The 21,309-nt window shown below is 37.8% G+C and overlaps 2 protein-coding genes across 2 annotated transcripts; both read left to right on the forward strand.

Moving 5' to 3' along the window:
* Positions 1-3,190: 3,190 nt before the first annotated feature.
* LOC113501286 lies at positions 3,191-6,259 on the forward strand. The gene is made up of 2 exons (XM_026882391.1): positions 3,191-5,407; positions 5,684-6,259. The coding sequence occupies exons 1-2, from the start codon at positions 4,085-4,087 to the stop codon at positions 5,906-5,908; spliced, it is 1,548 nt and encodes a 515-aa protein (XP_026738192.1). The 5' UTR covers positions 3,191-4,084; the 3' UTR covers positions 5,909-6,259.
* A 146-nt stretch (positions 6,260-6,405) lies between these two features.
* Positions 6,406-20,284, forward strand: LOC113501287 (dipeptidase 1-like). Its single transcript, XM_026882392.1, has 8 exons — positions 6,406-6,773; positions 7,065-7,293; positions 11,384-11,480; positions 13,287-13,419; positions 15,989-16,206; positions 17,802-18,063; positions 18,361-18,436; positions 18,869-20,284. Exons 1-8 carry the CDS (start codon positions 6,752-6,754, stop codon positions 19,098-19,100), a joined length of 1,269 nt encoding a protein of 422 aa, XP_026738193.1. The 5' UTR covers positions 6,406-6,751; the 3' UTR covers positions 19,101-20,284.
* The last annotated feature ends 1,025 nt before the right edge of the window (positions 20,285-21,309 follow it).

Raw genomic sequence — 21,309 nt, forward strand, 5'->3', positions numbered from 1 at the left:
AAAATTTTCTCACAAATACTTTGGACAAAAATAATATTCCGTTACATAATTTAAAAAAAGCTAAAAGCTTTGGTATAATAAATGGCACAAAGTGTTCGGTGTGAGTCCGGAGTTCAAGACGGCTCTCATCTCCGCCTTCTATTATTAGAATAAACAATAAATCGCAACAACAGCGGAGAATGATTACCAATCAGGAGAACGGCGCGAGCTGCCAATCAAGGCATTGTGCCTCAATAATTATTTAATTCATCAAAGTGCTAGACATTTTAAATTCACAGTCGTTGGTCGAGGCTTGCTTGTGTAGTTGGGACCGCTCGCGCCCGAGGTTCCCGATCTTCAATGGATAGATACAACGTCATCGTTCACTCGATTATTTTTTTCTGGACGAGCGAACATTTTTCCCGACCGCTTACAAATGACCGCTTAGTTACTTGCAGAGAAATCTTTCTCTCACATTTTATTTTCCCTCCTGTAGATATTTCCATTATTCTGTTAATGGAACGGTGTTCAGAGAAGGCCAAACAATGTAAGCCTATCTAAGGATGTCGCTATTTGTATCATATGTGGATAAATCTCCGGGTTTTTGTCCCGCTTGCTCTACGAATGTAATTAAGATGGATAATGTATATGCGATGTCCGTTATATTTATGCCTTAGACCACAATGGTGAAAGAACACATTTATTTCCTCGTACCGGTTGCAGCCGCCGGCGTTTTCTACAATTTAACTCTTTAAAAACCCAGTTTTATAATCGGAAATGACCTAGTTTTGAGTAAGAAAAATAATCAGTCACTACGATTTACGGCAGTGTTCATTTCATTTGCATTGGCGACGAATGATGGCGACATAAAAACATATGAACAGAATACTTTAGTGGAAAGTGTAAAATGAGTTAATTATAAATCTGGTTTAAAAATGTATGGACACACAAACAGGTATGCAGTATAACTTTAATACTGCAAAAAACATTAACATGAAAACCTCATTCAGCTCAGCATCGTATATGAAGTCAAGCTTATGAATATCAAAATTATTGAAGCATATTCTTGCTCAACATGCAAGTATGCACATAAGTAATCTGTTGATAATGAATGTCGAAATGTACAGTCAACACAAAAGCTGTATTGTCGTGGCGGAGCGGCAAAACAAACATAAAACAGAAATGGCTTATTCCCGACGTCCGTCGACGACGCTGTGTCTTGTCTCGTAGAGATCTTCCATTCACCTCGTTGTCGGTACTCGGCAGACGGTTGTCGCGGATCGCGGCTTCGCGAATGTCACCGCTATCGTAACTGGTTCACAACTATTGAAATTTATGACACCATTTTCACATCGATTAACATGAATGTTGCGGCGATTACTTGCATTGTATTCCAATAGACCTCGCAGTAGTTAATCTCTTAAATGGAATTGGTTCGTTACTGCAACATGGACAGGAATTGATTGCAATGAATAAGGCTAGTAAGACGTGCAAGATTCAGTTACATAATTGAAAAGGAGATAAATTAAACTACTATCCCAGTGGTAAACTTTCAGGCATTCTTTTGTGCCGTCAATTGTAAGGAACACTAATTAGAGCTTGATTCTGAACGAAATACGTGCTTCCCGCTATTTGAATGGCGGAGGTAATTCTTGATGGCGGTTAATAGAGGTTTGTATAGTCAACCTTGTTTATCCCCAGAATCAGACAAGGGATGTTTGTTGACGGCGATCGTACCCACTGGAGTGGTTACCCAACACACTCAAGAGAAAAAGTTACTTATGTTGCTGTATCGTTCGTTGCGTGGTTTCAAACACACCACATAATGGAAAATGTCTGTTTATCCGCTGTTACGCCACAACACACTTTTTCACAATCGCGACCATTTTATTTTTGATCCTGTAAAAACGAGATCTTTAATGTATGTAGCTACACTCAGTTACAGTCGATATTTCATTTGATACTTTTGATAAAGTAGATACACAGATTTTCGTTTATCTTTTGTTTAAAATGAAATGCTGACATGTACATCCAGCACTTTACAAAATAAGTAACATTATGTAACACAACACAATGCGTGAGCTTGCCAATAATATTTAAAGGAATGAATTTCTAGCGTGGTATTGCGGAAAGAAAAAACATTATCCTATCCTATCTAAAGTGCTATAATCTTCCCGATGAAAACCACAGAAACGTGGACGTATTAATTATATGCGATAGGGTTTTACAACATAGGAGAAAATTAGCGTTGGTATCATTAAGCTAACTACCGAAACTAAACGGAGAAATAAATGGTAAAAAACTCGAAATCAAGGGGTCGCCAGTCAGAGTGCGGGTCATTTAAAACGGAAATAAATTTACACGGAGTTCAGTTGGAGGCGGCTGCCTACGTTTGTTTTGCAAGCATTTCTACATGGAGCTATGCAAACCACTTTGTAAAAGTGTACCAGAAATAAAGTTACGTCGAGTTGAATAGAGAAGAAAAACAGAACTCGCAGCTCGAGACTCATATTATTTAAATCATTTCTTTTTGTTAACATTTAATTTTGAATTCTTTGGATTTTCAAGTCTTCTAAAGTTTCAATCTTCGCGCAGCTGCACCGTAGTCTTTGAAAGAGTGACATGTTTAATTTATGCTAGTGTTTAAAAATCAAACTCTATTTTAATTAGCATTTCAATGGTAATGAGTGCTAAACAACACTCTGTATTTCATAATTTTCAATTATTAGGTCACTTGTTTTGACGACTTATCTGCAAGTCAGATTCCCGATGCAAATCGTACAATTACTTTTAATGAGGCAGTTTTTTGTTCAAAAGGTGTCAGCCGAGGAACAGATTTTGGGTTTAATCGACATAATGACCTCTGCAGAGTAAATATTTGTACCAAATTGCGCATTACCGTTAAAGCCCGTTCGTGAATGAAAATTTGAGTATTTATTGCGTATCATACTAAGCCAATCATCTAAATTGGATTGGGGATTATCCGTGCCCTCAACAAAATGTTCGGGTTGATGCCGAATACACGGTAAGCACAGATATTAAACAATTAAATTTACGGATTGGTACTCGCGCTATTTGAGTAAGCCTTTGTTAATATACACTTACGTTTCGATCTCGTCAAAATTGCATATTTATTGAATCTGTTTCACAAGGTCAAGTTATCCTTCAAGTTCTTTTTTTAACAAAAGATAAATATGTATTCTTTTACACACTATTTTCTCAACGACCATAATTATTAAGGTGTGAAAATAAAACTCTGAAGTTTCACAATTTGAAACCGCCGCGTGTGCATTTATATTATTTCTTTCCTTAAGTGGAAAGTTTCTACTGCTTTTGGCGTTACGACAAATTGTACGTACCTACCAACTTAGTTAGGAAATGTATAACTTAAATGTTCTAATTTGGAACTATTCAGACAATTAAACCTAGGGTTGGCTCAATTAAGAAGAACAACAGTACAACTCTTTATGTCTTTATTTCCATGATATTTATCATTGTTTTAATGGTGAATATTGGTTTGGTGTTTGTACAAATTTCATAATTAATAACTCGAGGTGCAAAACTTTGAGAGTTGTTTACGTAACCGAGCACCCAACACTCTTTGTGTCATCAGTCATTACGCTGTGACTACACGCCTTTATTACATACCCGGCCAACAAAAGCTCTAAGTAAAGTTGCGATAAGTTATTTCAGTCGCTTTTGTAAATACACAGTAGGTACCTAAATCATGTATTGCAGATCCCTTAAATTATGAATTTCACATATACAACCATTTTGTCTCTGAATTCGATATATTTATTCACATCACGTTTCGGGCGCAGTGTTTATCAGAAATCCTTATACGTTGTCGGGTTTCAATACATTTACTTAAGTTAGGTCAAACACAAATATAATTTGACCACGTTTACGAAGAGCAACAGCGAAATATTTATGTGTTTAATCAAAGTATTATTTAAGCTACTATTTACATAAAGAGCATATCTAGGTTGTGGTAGTACAAAGACATAATTGATAGATATTCGAGTTGTGTAGAATTTTACTTGGTAATTCACGTTTTGCCTTGTTCCAGTGCTATACATACATCTCATCAAATTTGACATAAGAGATGATTCAGGTGGACAGCTTTAAGCGTCCGTCGCCGTCACCGTCTCGAAGCTCGGTGCGGAGCGACAGCAGAGTGTTCCGGCAGCCGCGCGTCATCACGGTGAACCGCGATGCCGCCACCATGGTGGACGGCGAGGCGAGCGGGCATAGCGCCGCCGCCAGCGCCGCATCCGCCGCGCACGCCACGCACGCCGCACACGCCGCACCCGCCGACTGGGAGACGCGCCTCACTCAGAATGCCGCTCACTTCCGCTCGCGCACCTTCAGCGACGGCTTCATCCGAAATACCAGTCTTGAACTCCTGCTCGGTGTTGACTGCGAAGCTTGCCTCGCGCTGGCCGCTCAACGACAGTGTCTCGATGAACACATATCAAAACATGACTTCGATTTAGTTTGCAACTGCAATGTTCAACAAAATAATTACGTTAATTGCCACCGCAACGTAGTGGATCAGAGAGGCCACACTCTGAACATCTACGACTTAGAAAGAATTAAACGGGACACAGGTCGCAGCCAACTTACAATTGGGTCACATCGCAGTCTGGATAGGAAATTTAACAAAAGCAGAACCATCGGAGTTTCAAATTACATTTCAAAACAGTTAATATCATACGATCCTAGAAATACGCTCGTGCAAAAGATAAAAAGGAAGTTGTCGAACTTAAAAAAGATGGGCGGCGAAGCAATATCAAAAAAACATCAAAACGCTGTCCAACTGGCCGAGATAACATCAGGGTCGACGAGCTCGCTCAAGAAGGCATCAATGTTGTCGCTGGCAGACAAGTCGCAGCGGAGAGTCAACAGCCAAAGTTGTATTTTTACGGCTTCGGGCTATCAAGGAAAAGATGACATGAAAAGCAACGCTTCTACGTATGCAAATTTTTCTGGTAATGTGGACCAATGTTTTGATAAAATGAGAGATTATAATGTAAGTTCAGATATAAATAGACGAACCTCGCAGAAAATGGTGAAAATGCGGAGCTTTGATAATAACGATATACTCATTACTAGGAGTTCACCGGCATCCGAGAGAACTAAGTTTTCTACCCTTGACAATCGGAGCCGATGTAAAAGTATCAAAAGGCAAATGTCATACAACGATTTTCCAAGCGAACGATTTAGAGATAGATTATCGGAGACATGGACGCGGGACGAGGGCACAATGGAGTCGAGAAGTACTCGCAGTGATTTAGTGGATGACGATGCACAAATGTTCCTGGAGGGCGATGTGATGTCCATGAGCGGACCGCGCACCACACACGCGCACTGCACGTGCGACGCCGCACACGACACCAGATTACCCTCTATTTTCTACGACACACACGTAAGTATCATTTGCTAAGATTTTATTTAGGTACACAGTGTTTTATTTACCCTTGAGATTGGTTTTGCTGTCGCTTTATTTATTTGTGTTTCTCTTTGTAACTTTTTCTTTTGAAACTTTTAATTACTTTTAAATATACACAATGACATTAAATTTTCTGTATATAAGAGACTTAAGCTTGGTATCCCTTTGTTAAAAGTGGCATTTCGAATAAATAAAAACTATTATCATTTGTATTAAAACCTGTATGATTGATATAAATGTTTGTTGGTGCAGGGTAAGAAGCGCGCGACTCCAGCGCCCGACGTGACGGAGCGCGGGCAGGGCGGGCGCGTGTCGTGCTCCGCGTGCAAGTCCCCGCAGTGGCTCCCCACCGGCACCACCTCCACCACGAGCCACAGTTCCACCACCACCGGGAACTCCTCACGTGAGTACCAATTTAATATTACTAAGCTCCATGTGATCCGGCTTTCAACGAAAGCTCTATTCAGGTGCCTTTAGCATACTATGTTGTTAGGTAGCCAAAAAAGCAAACAAAAAAATAAAATACAGGAATAAGTCTAATAAAAGTGTCATCGCTACTCAAAGATCACTTATTTTGAAACGCTTAAAAGTCACTGTCAATAAATTAAATAAATGAGAGTGGATACGAAAGAATATTTTATGTAAACTAAACTTCCTACAGCTAAAATGATTTAGGGATAGTATCTAAAACGGGTTTCCTTGAGCGTAAACTTAAATTATCTGCATGCAAAGCAACGGCTAGTCATCATGAAACCGGTCCGGTAATGACAACCACAAATAGCGCTCAAAGAACAGTCTTGGGGCATATTGCCAAGCGATGTTGCACTAGGATGTTGTCTCTTGCAATATTCAGCAATACACTCGCAACCTCTCAAGAAAACTTAAAATAAGAGCAAACAGTTACCGTGACTCGAATAATAACTCATTTTTAAAACAAGTCTAGTTGGTCAAAATTCTGCCGCAGAACACCCATAACAATATGCAAATGAAAATATCTTCAGGAATATAATGTGTAGGTATTTAAGAATAAAAGTCATGTTAAACAGTAACGTTGACTTCGATAGATAATTAACATGAAGTTCAGTGAGATAAGCTTCAAAGTAAAAACACAATTCAATTTGAACGCTAAATTAAAAGCTCTCAAAGTGGCCGATGAAAGGTGTCTTTAGAAATACTGCAGTGACACATTTTTCCTTCACAAAGTATTCCCAATAGTGTTTCTAAACATGGAGGTAAGCTGCTGCATCCGCCCGCCGCCGTGATCCAGTAAGTTTGCTTCTGACAGGAAGATTATCGGAAGCTTTGTAACGAGCGATTGCTATGACCCAAATTGATATTATAGGTATTTTTACGACGGTAATAGCTATTTGCAATGTACATTGTCGTTTTACTAAGTTTAAAGTGCAGTAATATATTTTTATTGCTGAACATATTTTTCAGTTAAATCAATGGGTGTTCGTAACTTTTTAGATAAATGGTAGTCGTTAGGTCCTCGGTAAAACGCTGCTGGTATTTTTAAGCGAGGATTTTTCATATTTTTTCCTTAGCGTTGAAGGCCGGGCTCATTCAGTAATGTAGCAGTTTATCGTCGTGTGTAAAGAGTACCTAGATACTTATTTTGCATGACCTGTAGGTCTGTCGGTGTGGCACCGGCGCTGGTGCTGCGTGGCCATCCTGGTGCTGGTGGCGGGCACAGCGTGCGTGGCGGGCCCGCTGGCGCTGCGGGCCCCGCCCGGCGCGCCGCTGCACGAGCGTCTGCGCCTCGCTGAGCGCTTGCTGCACGACACTCCGCTCATAGACGGCCACAACGACCTACCCTGGAACATAAGGAAGTTTCTACACAATAGGATTAAGGATTTTAAGTACGTATTACACGTTGCTCCTCCTTTGACTCAAAAGAATTTGTTACTTTGATCATCTCAAGTACAAATCAGGTAACTTTTTCTTGGTTCTAGTGCCGAACGTTCCTCCTTTTATTCGTATATCTCGTTCGCGAGTTCGTCCTTGCGTATTTACGAATGCCACGAAATACATTTTATTACGTTTTGAATTTTGATTTTTAATCGGTAACTTTGCTTCAGATTATTTTAAATTCATTCAGCAAGATTTATTCCGTATTGAGACATAAATTATTCGCAAAGACACATATGACTGACATAAAACAAGTTTTATTACAGAATATCAAGGCTCGTAAACGTAGATATAAGTGAGTGACTTATATCTACATTTGTGACAAAGACTTACGCGACAAAGGTCGCATATGCGCGCGTTCCGTGGCAAATTAAATGATTTTACATTTTCATAACCTAATGAGCAATTCGTTCATTCGTTATAACCTAATTAAACACAAACTCATTTTGCCGATACAGTCGAGGCGATATTATTGTGGTTCGGGAAGAGTACCTCTCGCTACCATTTTATACTGGAAATTAGTTCACGGCGCACCTCGCGGTTTTATCATCTTTTTTGTGCAATGTCCAGTAGAGAGACGCGATGGCAAAGGAGATACTAAAAAATGGTTATGTAATTAACATCAACTTTGCGCTGGTAGATTAATAAGAAATGCTTTTTACCTTTATTTAAAAGCAAAATTGCCTTATCGTACGTTCCAAAGTGGGTATAGTTATTGTAGGGTATAAACAGGAATCTTGAACGCGAAATCAATTTCCTTACTGCTACAGATATTATAATCTTTGCGCTTGACGTTTTACACTGAAAAGCTAAATCTGTAAGGTGCTACTGGCGGCGTTCTGAGTATAACAAGGAGTAAAGGTGAACTTTATACCGTTAACGTACATATTACGTCTTTCGTAGTGCTTTTACCGTTAACTCAAGTAGTCCGTAATGCGAAGAGTTTGTCGGGTAATCACTGCTTTACTGAAACAATGTAAGAGTAAGTAATTAAACAGATCGAAGTAAGTACTTTTTCCGCGAAATGTAGGTTCACATGTGTGTGAGTGTGACTAATACCCACCAGCGAAATACCAAAATCTTGCACTAAGGGTCTGGACATAATAAATAACACCCGAATCCGGATTAAGTCCCGGTCGATTAGATTTCACGATATAGGTACCCACTAATGCATGAAGAGATTAGGGGAAGGTGGGGTAAGACGGGGACCTTAAGGTATTTTATAAATAAAACCCATCTTTTTAAATTGCACAACGTAGGAACTTTTATTAATTAAATAATCAGTCTTTCTTCTTTTAATTACAATCAGTCAAAACAAAAAAAAATAAGTTCTTCTCATAAAAATATAAACATAAAAAAAATAACTGAATCACCCCATCTTACCCCACCTATAGGGTAAGATGGGGTATACCCCTGGGGTAAGATGGGGTATAGACTGTTTAAGCGCCGTCATCTTCACAAACCGGGCAGATATGTTCAGCTTCGTCATCGCTATCTTCCACTCCTGCACAGCCACAATGCGCCCACTTACCGCAACTATGACAAGTGATCCACCCTTCAGTTGACTCAGAATACAAGCCGCAGCAGTACAGACATTCTGTCTGAGCTTCTTCGCTGTTCTTTGTTTTTCGAGTTCTCGTAACCGTTTTTTTAATTTTCGTTTTGTTTGTTACGTTTGGTTTTGGCCTCTTACTATTTTGTTTTTCCTCTAATTCAGTTTTATATGGAGAAGCAGTAATAATAGCTGCTTTTCCCCTTCTTCGAACTTGCCTTGGTCTTTTTTCGGCGAATCGCGGATAAGGCATTAACTGTTTCGGTCTAACCAGATGGAATGAATCATTATCTAAAGAATAATTTGCGTGCTTTAGATATGAGGTTGTAGCAGTTGGTGTAGGTGGAGTGTTGGCCGAATTATTTACGACGGTGCAGCTAGCCATTTGAGCATCAGGAACTGATAATAATACTGTTGGTGGAACTGTTGGTGAAACTATTGGTGATACTGTTGGTGCAACTATTGGTGGAACTATCGGTGCAACTATTGAATCAACTATTGGTGCACCTGTTTGGGGAACTGTTGGTGTTTGTTGTAAGTTCATTTCTATCGTTGGTGTTGAGGTTGTATCAGTTTTGGCGTTCAGTTCGATTTCGGTGTTCTCTGCAGCAACGAAGTCATCTTCAGTAAAAATCTGTGGATTATAAGGCGAAATCCCACATGCTTTAAATGCATTGATTGCAGTTAGCATTGTTGCTGCCCGAATGAATGCTTGCCCGAAGACTTCAGCCACTTGTAATTGGGAAAGTACTTTCCCATTTGATCTCAACCAGGCTGTTAGAGCTTGATCATAAAAGATACTCAAAGGCCGCATAAAACCAACATCTGCTGGTTGTAGTCTGTGAGTGGTGTGTGGTGGGAAACATATTATTGTCACGCCGTGTTTACGGGCTTCGTCAATTAACTGCAAATTTTGTGTGTGAGAGGCATGCCCGTCTAAAATGAGCATGACTGGGTGAGATTTAGAAGCATTCGTGAATTTTACAAACTTTTGAAACCATCTGAAGAAAATATCTGCAGTGATCCAACCAGAATCTGAACATTCAGCCCATGAGTTCGGAGGGGCTCCATTAAGCAGTTCCGGTTTCATTCTTTTTCTGGGATATATAAACATAGGAGGAAGGTATGTTCCTGCAGCGTTAAAACAAATTTCTACAGTTATGGTTGTACCTCGATCAGCTGATGTCAAAGCTCCCACTTGCTTTTTACCGGTTGTCGCGATCACTTTGGACCTTGATTTTGGTACCACTGAAATACTTGTCTCATCGCAGTTGTAAATCCTGTTCGGAGTAAAATGGGTATCGTCGAGAGTTTTTCCCAGCAATTCGAAAAATTTTCCAACAGACACTGTGTTAAAACCAGCAGCACGAGCCGCAGATGTATTTTCTGGCTTTCGTAAACTTAAGTCAGGGTGACGGTTTAGAAATCCACGCAGCCAGTCCTTACCAGCTTTTTCCTTGAGATCATTAAATGTATGTTCTTTGTTGTTACGAACTGCTAGCTGATACGCTAACTTCTGGAATTCAGAAGTTGACAAACCGAATAATCTTCCTTCCATATCCTTTAAATAAGTAACAAGCATTTGTTCTTCTTCTTCAGTAAACACTGTTTTAATCGGACCCAAAGGAACCTTGACATTTTGTACAATATTCTCTCTGTTTCTTGCTTGATTTACTTTCCGCTCGAGTGTTGTTTGAGGGACATTAAAAGCTTTGCTGGCCGATTTATAGCCTTTTCTTCCATCTAAAACGTCTTGAATTGCTAATTTCATGTGTTCTTCATTCCACGCTCCTCTATCAGTTTTTCTTTTATAGTTTCGAACCATGATCTATAAAAAAATAATTAATTATGTTAAATTAAATCGCAATAAAAACAACTCAGAGGGTATGATAGGGTACCTCGTCTTGCCCCAACATAGGTACCCCATCTTTCCCAAACCTGACTTGTAAGTTGTATTCAATTTTTTGAGGTTATAAATCAAAACAAACCGGCACGAATTATTGAATTTACAATACTAAAATAAATACATATTAACAAAAAAATATGTCACACATTATGTTTCTCATACAATATAAACAATCATGCACTTTATATGCCTCAATAATTAGATAAAACCACTTAAAATTTTAAAAATGTACTTACCAAGTAGAATCGTTCGCTCTTGCCGCCAAACTTTTTGTGACACTAACAAGTACTGCTAAATGCCGCTAGATGGCGTCAAAAGAACTTTTCTAGTAACACTGTATTATGTATTTTTTGAGGGTCCCCATCTTACCTCGCTACCCCGTCTTGCCCCACCTTCCCGTATATCGAATCATTCGGAAACCATTGCGTGTCTTAAAATGGCAAACAAACCGAACAATCTTTAGGATCGTTCAACGCCTACATGGGAAATGTGGTTATACGTGAGTGTACATAAATAAATAAGTAACTAAGTGTCAGATATAAGAGTACCTTTAGACGAGTAACGATAAAATAAATTTGCATAGTTTCGACGAGGATTTGCGGACCATCTCCCCCTGGGCAACAAGTTCGTGGAGCCACACCGACCTGCCGCGACTGAAACAAGGCAGAGTGGCCGCACAGGTGAGTAAAACTCCTCAAACCACACGATTTAATTAATTGTGCATTTAATAAAGTGGGTCATTTTAACGTAATCCCTCGACAAGATTATAGGTGCCGCGCGGTTTGTTAATATTTTTGTGACAAAAGATTTATTATTGTGCATTTTTAAGAGAAATAGCATTTATATGTTATTTGAATGTGTCCCTTATCTGGTAATTTATTACATCGTTATTGTCAGGTGGAATACGGACATTCATTCATTTCATCAACCTCTGTGAATATTGCGCTCATGTGATGGTATAATAGTAATGTGCTTGCATTAACGGAACACGTTTTACCATTAAGTATTGCATTATTTTGACAAATATTATGCCTTTAAATTCTTCGACGGTAACGAGTCATGATAACTAATGTAAAAGCTTAAAGCGCCTGATTTAATATCCCGACTTTTTACTCGCATTTGAAAGGAAATATGAAAGAGTGGGCCATTAATGTGGAATCAACTTGAAAGTGTCTATTTTTAGGTAGAATCCTCGCTGCCAATACGAAAACTGATCAAAGCCTTGAAAATGGAATCAGGATGACTTGCATGCTGTAATTTTATATTATTTATAATATAATATAATTTTATTTTATATTATTAATGGATTATAATTATGGGACCTGTTACTTGGCCTTCTTACCAGGATAATAACAGTTATAAAACTCAAGCTGTTGCGTGAGACTTTGTCCCCGTTGTAATAAAGATTAGGAATAAAAAAATAGTTATATTTAAGAATTAGAATTTTAAACATAGTCTTTAAAAAATAGTCGTTTTTTATAACTTATGTGTTTACTGCTCTGCTCTATAGCCTTCCTCAATAAACAAGCAATCTACTGATTTCTACCATCGGACCAGTACTAGTTCCTGATATAAGCGCGTCCAAACAAACAAACTCAACACTTCAATTCTTCTATCAGAACATTTAATCATTACACAGAACACCCAGCTTTAAGAAAGTAGGTACTCAAACAGCTTTTTAATATTAAAATAGGACTAGGTAGGCATTGTAGGTACTGGTAGATACTCTAAGTAAACGACTGTGAAAACTTGTAATTACACAATACATTCAAAATGATCCCCAGAGGTGTAATTTCATTAATAATAGGGTCCAGATCTGTTAAAAACATTCCAAACTGAAACTTCCTAAGTTCGGGCGTCAGGGACCTCTCCAAGTTAGTTTTATACCGTCCAAGTATATTATCTAAAAAAATTAAAGACGCAGTGCTTCTTTGAAATATTTGAATATTTTGAATTAAAGAGGATTTAAACCAATCACTACAAGTTATTTAAATCAAATGTGAGTGTTCTTATTTTTCGTCTATTTTTATTTTGTAATTCATCAACTATTCTGTAAATATTTACGTGAACAACAAAGCGGTTTAAACGATTATATGTTATACAATACATACATACATACATAGTTACAATAATAGAGTAGGTAATCTATTTGACTAATAGCCGAGCGAGTAATTCCTGATTGTGTCATTCTGTATCCAATTATAATAATATCAGGGATTCGGTACAATGAACCGAAACAGAAATGATAGTGAACTAATTGTTTCAACTCCACCGCACATTTCAGCGAGATTGATGTGTTGTGTTTGTATTACGTTCACATATGATGCGAGCGAATTAACCGTCCGTTACGTCACGTTTTCCATCACTGATTCCATTATGAAATCTTTGTCAGTTCGGTGTATCTGGGTTTTGATATTCCGAGCGCAGTTCTCAAGTCGTGCGTGATATTTAATCAGGCGTGTGTCAAAGTGATACTGTGTCGTCAGTTCTGGGCCGCGTACGTGCCGTGCGACGCGCAGCACCGCGACGCTGTGCAGCTGACATTCGAACAAATTGACTTGATACAGAGGCTCACGGACAAGTACCACCCACAGCTCACGCTCTGCACCTCCGCACAAGGTACGTATGTTTTATACCCGACTTACCACACGTCTGTACACACAAACAATCGCTGCAAAGAACCAAGATCTGTGTAAATAATACCGGTTTTTAAATCTCAGGATGTCTGTTAATGGATAAAAGTATAAGCGTAAGGTGTATTAGCATGAAAAGCCCATTGTTTTCACTTCGTAGTCTAAAAAAATAGCAGGTCTAAATTAATTCGTGCATTTCCTTTAACTTCATTGCTTTTGTAATTTAAATGAACCCGATTAAAATAAAAGGTTTTAAGACTTATCCTGCGTATTGTAAGCAAACAAAGCGATTTCATTTTAATAAATTAAAAATATATGTAAATTTTTATTTCGAGGACATTAGGAGCCATTTTTGGGTCTAAAACGGACAAAATAAGGGTAAAATCTACAATTCCTTGTTGCAGGTAGGATTACTAATTAGAATTTTGCGTTATGAGCGACATACTGCGGCTTTAAACTCGTGTAACAGATTCCCTTTAATGAACGCGCTACGGCGTAGCACACGTAGCAGATAACCATATTACACCAAATTGGGACTTTAGTTCAATGGGATTCTGAAGACCATGAACAGAGATAATAACACATGAGAGGTTTATTATTATTTTAAAATCATAAAATATTGCAATTCGCCGCTACCCTAGTCCTATAAATGAAAAATAAAAAAAAACTGCACCTAAGTTTACTATTTAAAAAAAAAACTTTTAAAACAAAAAAAATCTTAATCAACATTGACAAGGCACTAACTGTATTACCTACGCCTACATTTTGGAATAGCTGAACTAAATTTTAAAAAAGCTGCCTCTGATGTGCTACATTACGTTAATATTATTATGACAGCGCTCGTTTTGATTTCCATGTATTCACACAGAGCCGGCAGCCAAGCATAATTAAACTAAAGCTTCTACTGAATAAAATTAATAAAAAAATAATGGGCTTACGACAGCTACACTGCTCCACATGAATAATGAAAAATGTCTGGTGTTAAACATTCCCTCTGAGCTGAGATAAAATACTGTACAAGTCTTTGCTAATAAATAATTGTAATTATACATCCTCCCATATAGTGGTTATAAAGGAAACAAAACTTGGGGTAACTTAATTTTCGAAGATTTGACAGGCTTTCGTACTTTTGCTGTCAAAAATGTTTTTGAATATTTTAAGGAAGAGGAGATTTTTTATATTACCTCCCCACGTCTTAAATGACACGAAGCAACAAAAGTTCCGTGCCGGTTTTCTTAACGATATTATTGCTTTCCAATCAAATCAAGGATGTAATGTTAAAATAATTTGTTACATTACTTTACGAGTTTTATTCGCTTTCTCCACACACTCGGTTGGTTGACAATACCTCCCGCATAATCCGTAATGATTGCGAACTATTTTGATGATATGTATTTGACAGCGGTAAATAAAGGCGAAATTTATACTGAATAATATTATTACATACCAATAAAAAATACCGGAATTAAACAAAATGTTAGCGCAATCGCGAAATTACTCATAATATTCAGGAACATGAAGTTACGTAAAAGCTTTTGAATGTATTAATTAATTTGTAATTAGTTCGTTAAAAAGTGAGAGGATTAACAATACAATGCCACCCAAACCAGATTGTAACATCGAACATACGCATAGCAACATTTTCACGTATTCAACTATTTGTACACTAACCTATAACGTGACTATTCACATAGCTTATCGCTGCAATGTAGTTTACCTCGCTAAGTTTATTATTAACAGGGGATTCTGCGCAATGCTATGCTTAACTATTTCTAAGATACTGCACACAGTGCATGCTTGCCAGAATATAGATAACTAGCTTTTCGCAAGCGGTTTCGCCCGCGTCGAGGTCGGTTATATCGCGTTTCTAAGAGAACTCTTCACAAGTCCGGGATAAAAACTATCGTATATTCTTTCTCAAGGTCAACTCTATCTCTGTACCAAATAACATTAAAATCGGTTCAGTGGTTTAGTCGTGAAAGCGTAACGGACAAACAGACAGAGTTGCTTTCGCATTTATAATATTAGTAGGGATCTAACTTAGAGTCAAAATTGCCCGCTTTACTTAAATACATACTCTTTAGAAACAAATCAATTCCGGTCTATGAAAAGAACAACGTTACATTATAATTGTAAAAACATATTAAACGTATTATCTAATTCTTTTGAGGAAGGTTCGTAAATATTTTCGCCCCAGGGAAGGGCAAAGGGTTCCTTTCGTCTGAATCCCGCCACCAGCACTCGCCGAGTGATTTCGGATCTACAAAGGAACGCTACAACCCTGTACATCCCGAGGGGAACAAACATCCTAACCCTAATATTATCTTAAACATTGATTCATTCATAAATTTTCCTGTAGACTACTACATTTTCCGACATTATTTTTACTGGGAAGCTTTACCAGTTGAAATGATTCGACACATGTATCGAGTTTCGAGATAATTAACTAAGTTTTAATTACATTTTCCGTGAATCATTAGTTACACTGTTAATGAGCAGGTAGGCATTTAGTGTTTGCTGTAATTAAACTGATATTTAATGATTTGTTGTGACAGATATAGTGACGGCCCACGCCAACCACAGGCTGTGTTCATTAGTGGGGGTGGAGGGGGGGCACGCTATCGGAGGCTCTCTCGGTGTGCTGCGGACTCTGTACCAGGTGGGAGTGCGCTACCTGACGCTCACCTCGACTTGTGACACACCGTGGGCTGAGTGCGCGTCCGGCGACAAGCCCGAACCGTCCCCACGAGGCGGCCTCACACCGTTTGGAAAGGTGAGCTCAAAACTTACTAATGTGTGTCTCTTCGAGATACTAGGTTCATTAATTTATGTTGGCATAGCAAAATCTACAACAATCAAACAACAAATAACAGCCAAAATTGAAGAAAAATCTACGTTATGAAAATATACAACAGCGGATCAAAACAAAGTTAAACTTTAATTATTTTCCTACGGGTTAAAATTGTGAGTTATCTTGTCTTATTTCTTTCTCAAATCTCTTAAGATTAGATGAAGTTATAATCCTCTTTAATGCAGTCTCTACAGTAGAAGCTCGTTAGAAATGAGTTTATTGTCTTAGGTACTTGTCTGGTGGCTGTAAAGAGCTTGTTGCAAGCTGACTTAACTTAAAAATCTTGTTCGAAACATTTACAGCTCATTTACCTACCACTGACGTACTAGAAGCGTAACATGTGGGCTCTTAAAGAGCAATCTTGCAATACATGCAGGAAGGAATATTAAAATGTACGTAGCTAAGTAGTCAGAACGCAGCCGTAAAGATTGAGACGTCGAGTAGAGTGAGTGTGCCATAATCATAAACATCCTGGCGCACCGCAATATTTCTCTTTGTATGAACTCGGGCTGCTCGCGAAAGCAGTTCTTTGTTTACCTGCAACGATACTTTTCGAAATATTTTCTTTTGTTTAAACTGCAGACTGCGTGCAACGACGGCTGCGTCTCACGTGAAAACCTGCACCCATACACCGACTTTTTAGTTGTTTTTTATTAATTACTAGAGGTAATTCAATATGAAGGTATCTACTTGTTTAACAAGATAACAATGTATGAGGAAGCAAACATTTCGCAGATCTCGCAACGATTGGTGACGCTGTTACAGATTCTATTAGACATTTTGCTAGTTAAACATTTGTTTTATCACCAAATAAAGTTATTCATAATTTTAAAGATTTCTTCAACTTATGAATAAAATAATCTTATATGCTAACTAAATCCAATTTGATTTGATTTAAATAAACCTGGATCGCTTTATACGTGGTTGCAGTTTTGTCGATACTATCGCTCGTTTCGGATCACCGGCCACAACGCTAAGTGAATTTGGCACATTTTACTTTACTAAACCGTCTGGGCGTATCACGGCAGCCGATAGCTAATGTCAAAATTTCCATCAGGAAATTTGTCTCGACATGATATATAATTCGATATGATTGAGAAGCTGGCACAGTAGCGTCGGAACTGTAAATAGAACGAATCCCTAATTAGGCACTTACTACAATATGTCGCTTTCAAAATATGACGACCAGCGTAATGAATTCACAACCACAAAGGATCCAAGAAGTTAGCAATTAATTTAAAGCAACGCAAACTCATACGAACTTCAGGAGCGGTTTGAACAATAGAGGACATACTTTATGATAAATATGCAAAAGGCCATAACCAGCCAGTTTTGTATTTGCAGTTCATTTATATAGCATTAATCCGAGTTTTTATAGCTTTCATACTTCGTGAATTTTTTGCGCTCTGCAAAAAACTAATACGATCTAGGCTATGAAATTGTGAACCTAGGATAATTTTGTCTTTTATTGCCTTTTACATCAGTAGTTAAGTTTATTGATTGGTTTGTTTGCACAGATTGTGGTGAAGGAAATGAATCGTCTGGGGATGTTAGTTGACTTGTCACACGTGTCAGAGCGTACGATGCGCGACGCGCTGGCAGTGTCACGAGCGCCCGTGCTCTTCTCGCACTCGTCGGCGCGCGCGCTTTGCAACGTGACGCGCAACGTGCCCGACTCTGTGCTACGGCTGTTGGCCGCCAACAAGGGCCTCATCATGGTCAACTTTTATACGTCATTCCTGACGTGTAAAGATACTGCTACGGTTCAAGATGCTATTGGTAAGTGATCTCTATAGTCAAGCAAATGATAACCTTTACCAAACATAATTGAATTTGATCTTAACAATAATTTTGAACAGCGATTTTTTTACGAACTGTATATGCATTACCGAGTATGAGGCAATTTATGTTTACGTAATTCATTGTTGCCATGCGTCCAATCGATTCAGGCGTCCTGCTCAGAAAGTGCTCTACAATAAGTTTTAAAAATATTTTTAAACAATAGATCGGCCGACATCGTGATAATCGAGTTTTATCTGAAGGCCATTAATTAACCGACATTCTATGTTCTTACAGCACACATTAATCATATAAGGGATGTAGCCGGCGTGGACAGTGTAGGCCTCGGCGCTGGCTACGACGGCATTAATTAGTGAGTACATATTGTGAAGTGTACCTTCCACTAGCAGGTTCTACATTGAGCGAGAAAACATTAATTTCAACCTCCCGGTAACAACACGCACTTACCTAGCTGTAGTCTAGTTTTATTGCAAGTCTACCTACCTGTTAACATGATTTATGAGTCATTTTTTATATCCCGGAATATTTCGAATTGTATTCGAGATTTATGGCACTAAAGCAATAAATATTTCCAGTTTATTCCAAAATCCACTTGAATAAGAACAGAACAGGATTTTAAAGCTTTTTAAAACATAAATAAATCAAATTACTTTGCAGATCCAAATTACTTTACTATAAAATGAATTCTTGAATTTTATGTCGGCAAGTTGCTATAAGATAGGTATACGCAGGACACGTCATCCGCTGCTGTCATAAATCTTACGTACAATGGTTATTTGAACAGTACCCCGCAAGGACTGGAGGACGTCTCCTCATACCCGCTGCTGTTCGCGGAATTAATGGAGGAAGGGTGGAGTATAGAAGAACTTCGGAAGTTAGCGGGACTCAACCTGCTACGAGTTATGGGCGCCGCGGAGCGCGTCGCGAGCGAGCTCGCCTCCGCTCAAGTCACACCCTACGAGGATGTCCCGCCAAAACTCTACGACGCTCACAACTGTTCCAGTCAAGACCTTTAGGACGTGACTGAAAACGCAGTTATTATTTTTTGAAGGTCTGTTAATATGTTAGAATTTATAAAAAATATGTAATTCTGAACATCGAACTCGGTTGTGGTGTAGGTTCCAGCTGACTGACGTATATTAAGCAAGTAGCAAGCATGCGGACCCTTGACACTAGTGTTTAACACTCGGTTACTAAATAATAATAAATCCAGCCTGTATACGCCGTACTGCTGGGCCTCCTCCCAAACGAAAGATGTTTGAGTATTGATCACCGCGCTAGCTCACTGCGACCTGGCGATTTCAGATTCCAACATTTTTAAACCAGATTGCCTACCGATGTATTCCTTCACTTATAGTTTCAAGTTTCAAGACCTCAGTAACTATCTTGTAAAATATAATGTTCCAAAAACCCTCTCTATGCATTTTCGGTATATAAAATAAATGCTTATTTATATCTCTGAATATCGTTAAAGTATTAAAAGCGAATTCCGAAAACTTTTCCTTTTAGCAAGAAAGCAAGGTGAAGGGCCTCAGTCCATTTTGATTGTCCGTTAGCCGGGCACTAGGTTGTAATAAATAATAGTCATCTATCTCAATTCAGCTTTGGGCTATACACAACAATACCCACACACATTATTTACCTAGCATTTAATCAGTTCGTAAACATACCTATTACTTACAGGACGATACTAAAACAAGATTGGGCTATTAATTACCGTTTTATGTGAATGTCACCAACAATAACACAATTATTGTTATCGCTTTTATTATTATTTCGAGCAGAAAATCATAGGGGTTATTTATTTTTATTTTATCTTCAACTAAATAAATGATGTCATATGTATACTATAATTTCACCAATGTCATTTACTTTTGAACAGCTATCAACTCTGTTCTTCCACAATTTCTTTCTTATCTTAGAAGAGATTTAAGAATTTCGTATAGGTGCGATAAAAATTGAACAATGCGACAGGTTATTCAACTTTATAGATACCTACGGCGGTGCCTTGAAACTTACCTATTGCAATCTCAATCACTTTAGAAACTGCACTTTCCCGATTTATTCTTCGGGATCCCCGAGTAAAAAGTCGATATCAGTTTGAACTTCTGCGGACAGTGCTCCGCTAAGTCTCATGGAGACAATGAGATATGCTCGCTCTCTAAGTTAACTGAAATTCCACTCGACTGATTTTGGTAAAGAGAAAGAAATCTTTCAATATATTTTATAGGTAAATAATACATTAAAGGTTTAATAACCTTCGAGAGTCTTGACACTCCCGAGTTCGATGTACTGAGTTCCTTAATTTGAATGGAATATTCCCAACGTGTTACAATAACTGCGGTTATCAATCTAAATAATATTGTGTTATCAAGCTTTAAATTAGTCTAATTATTATTAGTTAGAAACATACCTACATATAATTTTACCCTGTAATATTATTATCGTCCGATTAGATTGTGATTTGATATTTTTGTCTAAAAAAATATTTAACGTAAGTAGGTACAATATTTAGTGTATTTACACAATGTTTGTCGTACCAATCCCTAAAGCTTTTTAAATATTGATTATAACTGAATTTAACAGATGCGTTATATGATGTTAGCAATAAGACATTATATACTTAATATTAAATTAAATAGGTAGTGGTATTACCTCTGAAGACGACGCAAGTCTCTATTATAAATTAATTAATTATTAAAATTATTGATATTATGCAGTGCGTTTTACCGAAATGTTATCAATATTTATAAATATTGCTTCATAATTGTGAGATAGTAGGTATTCGCAATGCTTCAACGTTAGTATCTACTAATACATTTTCGTCAATTTTACAATAGGGATGCATCGCTCATCGTCAAATGTTTATTAAAAGGATTTAAAGTAAAAACGCACTGTATAATCAAATAGCTTTACCTTATCAACGACCAATACTAGATAATCGTAGAATTAGATATATTAGAACTGACCCAATTTATTAATAAGTATCATCGCATTCATATAACGAGTTATATCGCCTATACGTTATGAATTCTCAATAGGTACTTTAAAAGGAAAAGGTGGATTGTCAGATGCCTTGTCTACCACACGAAACTATTTCAAGTTATGTCGATGCGAGCGATACTAATTATCTCAATATTTGTACCTCCTAACGCAATATTAGTTAGTAATGTAAATAGTTATATTTGTCAATACACTGGTAATAATAGACGGATCTTAAGACTG

The sequence above is a fragment of the Trichoplusia ni genome, chromosome 15 (genome assembly GCF_003590095.1).
Source record: "Trichoplusia ni isolate ovarian cell line Hi5 chromosome 15, tn1, whole genome shotgun sequence".
NCBI classification, from domain to species: domain Eukaryota; kingdom Metazoa; phylum Arthropoda; class Insecta; order Lepidoptera; family Noctuidae; genus Trichoplusia; species Trichoplusia ni.